Source organism: Eurosta solidaginis, chromosome 1 (assembly GCF_040869045.1).
Source record: "Eurosta solidaginis isolate ZX-2024a chromosome 1, ASM4086904v1, whole genome shotgun sequence".
Classification (NCBI taxonomy): domain Eukaryota; kingdom Metazoa; phylum Arthropoda; class Insecta; order Diptera; family Tephritidae; genus Eurosta; species Eurosta solidaginis.
In genome coordinates this window covers 338,644,417-338,648,536 of record NC_090319.1, presented here as the reverse complement: position 1 = coordinate 338,648,536, position 4,120 = coordinate 338,644,417, and the positions used below count along the sequence as shown (strand labels likewise).

General features: G+C 37.1%; 1 protein-coding gene across 1 annotated transcript; it reads right to left on the bottom strand.

Moving 5' to 3' along the window:
• Positions 1-1,607: 1,607 nt before the first annotated feature.
• On the bottom strand, positions 1,608-3,298 carry LOC137244466 (lipase 3-like). Its single transcript, XM_067773483.1, has 3 exons — positions 3,169-3,298; positions 2,382-3,107; positions 1,608-2,318 (listed from the first exon to the last, which is right to left on the bottom strand). Exons 1-3 carry the CDS (start codon positions 3,283-3,285, stop codon positions 1,929-1,931), a joined length of 1,233 nt encoding a protein of 410 aa, XP_067629584.1. The 5' UTR covers positions 3,286-3,298; the 3' UTR covers positions 1,608-1,928.
• Between the last annotated feature and the right edge of the window lie 822 nt (positions 3,299-4,120).

Below are 4,120 nucleotides of genomic sequence, written 5' to 3'. Positions count from 1 at the left end.
CGCAGACCAAAAAGCACGGAAGGGTTTCCTTGGCTGATTCAAGCTCTTAAAATGTACATATTTAGAAAAAGTTAATGTAAGCAAATCAAACAATGAAATCTAACATTTCATTTATGTAAGTGCTCCAGTAAATCTTATTTTATATGAAATAAAGCTGACAATGTGAATTTAAAAATTCATGTATGTTATGTTATTTTTTTTACTAGATTGAGTTTATTTTTTAGGGGGGCCCGTAAAGACGAATTGTTCCAGGGGCCCGGCTCGGCTCTCTGCGGCCCTGTCTGATCAGACTCCTATAACGCTCAAAAATAGCTCATAATTTACTTTCTATATGACCCGTTTCAGAGTCATTTGTATCCATTAAATAAGGGATTAGCATTGCCCCGTTCAGGGCGGATTTTTGACGTTAGTCACCATTGTGAATTCATACAAATGAAAAATCTTTCATTCCTTCATTGCCATACCTACCTGCAAATAATAACTGACAGGGAGAATGGCTGTCGCGAATGGCAAGGGAATGAAAAATAGGTTTGTTTTTTGCTGAGCAGCCAATTAAGCACACATTTTAAAATAAGTAAATAATATAATAAACCAATCGTCTAGAAATATTTTTGAAAAAGTATTGAGCAAATAATTTAAGTAATCGAAGAGCGATGGAACAAGTGATCGAGGCTGTTTACTATTGTGAACGTTTTTATCAAACTTTCGCCACTTGTATGAATTCACAATGTTAGTCACTGAAAATGGGACACCATATTGGGAAGCCTTTTTTGAAAATATGATAATACTTACATACATTATTAACATGCGTTTATACCAATTTAAAAAGGGAACAGAAAAAATATTAATATATTCAAATTTAATTTGAATGAAAATTTTTTCAAAATAAAATATGAACATCCGTTCTGAAGTTCAGCAAACAATGAACATTTATGGCAAAAATTTCAAATTTTTCATCATATCGGCTCCTCTATGATCATATTTCTGGACTCATATTTTTTACATATTTCGGACTGATATTAGATTGCAAAATTATGAGCGCTCTTAGAATGTTTGAGGGGATATAAGAACAAAAAATGCCACTGAGGGTGGCAGAACGCCAACACCGGCTTGACAACACACCAAATTTGACAAGCAATTACGTAAAATCGTTCCTATATATATTGTTACGAATATTAGCTACACTAAGGGGTACTGTCATCTCTAAACCGATGCTAAGCAGTGACTTGATGCACATCACTAATTCAGTCATTATGTCTACACATATGTACTTACACGCAGCGGAGAAGCAACGCACAAACACATGCAGATATCTTATCTGAGATGCTCCCTAAAGTATGCAATTATAATTGTGGAAGTGTCGCTCACAAATATACGCGCATATGAGAGCTACACACGTGCATCTGTAGTTATATAGCAGTAACTAAGTAAATTATGGAAGCGCCTAGAAGATGCAACGAGGAAATCAAAAAGCATAAAAGGCAGCAACAGTAGAGGCGCTAGGATCAGTTTTGATTAAGCACGCTATATGTCGAGCAATAGCAGTGTTATTTTGAAAGTAGTCTAATAAATACCATTTTGCATTACTTAATAGTGGTGTTATTTATTCAACAGTTTAGTGATTCGAACCTTAGTAGAAGATATGAAATAAGCGGAACTGCAGTAAATTCGTTACAATATGAATTATTTTTTCTTCAAAAATTGTTCAATGTTACACTCATTAGAAGCTTAGAATATTGCAAGTTAATCTATATAGAGTTTGGTCGAACCGGCTTAACGATTTATGACGACCACGGTCTCGGCACCAATACACTATTTCAGGTCAGCCATACGACGCACTTGTAGAATGGCAAGTTATCTTTTCAACTCAGAGTTCACCTGACATGGGTCATGTATTTTTGACAAATTTTTAATTTTTTTTTTTAAATTTAATTTGCTACTTCATAATCTTTACAATACTGTATAACTGGGTCATTGATTTCTTGTTTAACTTGCCAGGCGAGAACGAAATCGATATGGCTCCATGTTGAAATAGGCACTTCGTGAAGCAAACGCAAATTAGGAAGATTGTGAGCTAAGCGTTTTACATCACTCGCATTAGCGGCACCATCATTCAGACCATAGTACAAGTAGGTGTTGGCTGTAACCTTCTCAAGTGGATATGCCGGAGGTTCTGTTTGATTATATAACTTTTGATTCTTCTTAGTGCCAAAATCATACTGACGAAACATGTTCGAAACTTTTGATTGGATAAAATGAATTGCTTGATTCGTTGAAATACCAGCTGGATGTGTTTCCGCCACTTGAGGCAACAGAGTCTGCAATACAAAATTAAAACAATTAATTTAAATATGGATAGGTTTAAAAATTCACCTTATTACCGAATTAACATTTCCTTGCGCACCGCCAGACCACAACAAATAAAGTATTCGACAATATTTCGGATATTTAGTAGGACTGCCACATGCCGTGTCCAGTATACGGCAAATATAAGAGTTATATGGAGTAAACTGTTGATCGCAGAGTAATTTTGTGCCTACACCATCGGGATTCCCTAACAATGGCACAAGATTGACAATTATATCCTGGGTAGCATTGCCCATAAAAACAGCAGGTGCTAGGGCGTGGCCCGTTTTAATTTTTGCATTGTATTCCGGTCGTATGGAAAGCATTACAAAATAAGCCGTGCTACCTTGAGAATGCCCCACATAATGTATAGCCTTTTCACCCGTCCGATGGAGCACATAATCAATCGTTTCGGGTATATCGATCGTACCGATCTCATGCCAACTAAATTTCCAAAATTTTGGATGCTTGATCCATATAGTTGAATGATTACGCGAATAAATATTACCGCGAGCGTTTCCTAGCCAAACATCAAAACCAGCATCAGCGAAATTGTAGGCAAGTGCATTATCTGGACCATTCAATAAAAATCCATCGGAACTTGCCATAAGACCATGTTGTATAAAGACGACAGGCTTACTGATATAACGATTACTTAAGCGTGGCGAATACGGAATGCGAAATATATTGAGTATGTAGCCATCGCTAGTTGTGATATAATGAGACTCTGCGGGATAGCCGTGCTCACATATTCGATCCGCCTTTAAAGTATAGAATTTTTTATTTATCCATATTCTAGTTCTACTTTTTTGTATCACTTACACTTGTCTTTCTTGGTTTGAGTGGTAGATGAATATATAAGGAACTGTGCAAATGATCCATGCTCCAAACGATACATAGCGCTACGAGCGCAAATAATACAAACGCGGATCGTAGCATTGCTGGCCAAAATTTCCACTGACTGGCATATTTCGCAAAGAGAAGAAAGTTCAAACTTCAGAATCAGTTAATAGCAAATTAAAATATTACAGCCGCAATACCACCAAGATATCTAATCTGAGCAATTATGTATAACAGTTGACATATGTATGTATGCGTCTTAGTTGAACCGACTAACCAAATGACTCAAGTAGTGATAAGCGTAATCGGCAATTGAAAATACCTTGTACATATTTTATGACTGTAAACTAAATAATCATCTATAATTAGCATAAGTGTGACTGGGATAGGGTGGAAGAATGTTCGTTGTTGTTGTTGTTGTAGCGATAAGGTTTCTCCCCGAAGGCTTTGGGGAGTGTTATCGATGTGATGGTCCTTTGCCGGATAGAGATCTGGTACGGTCCGGTAACACAGCACCATTAAGGTGCTAGCCCGACCATCTCGGGAACGATTTATATGGCCACGTTAAACCTTCAGGCCAACCCTCGCTTCCCATTCCCAAGTTCCATGAGAAAGAATGTTCGTTGCAGGGTTCTATATGTTTTTTTAAAAGGTAAGCAGAAAAACCAATTTTGAATAGATTCTAGATTTATATACCCAGCTGCAAGTAATTCGTACACGCTTCGGTGCAAAACAAGAGTCAATACTACCTTTGCAAAGAAAGAGAAAGCTGATAATGTATACATTCGGTTCACGTATCTGCTCTCTGAGAACAATAGTCAACCTGACGGTATATCAGGTCAGTGAGAACGTCTTTCTCTGGTATCGGCATTATGAACATTACACTGCTGCGGTCAAGGTGAATTCGGTACAAAGTGGTGTTATTCCATCAGTT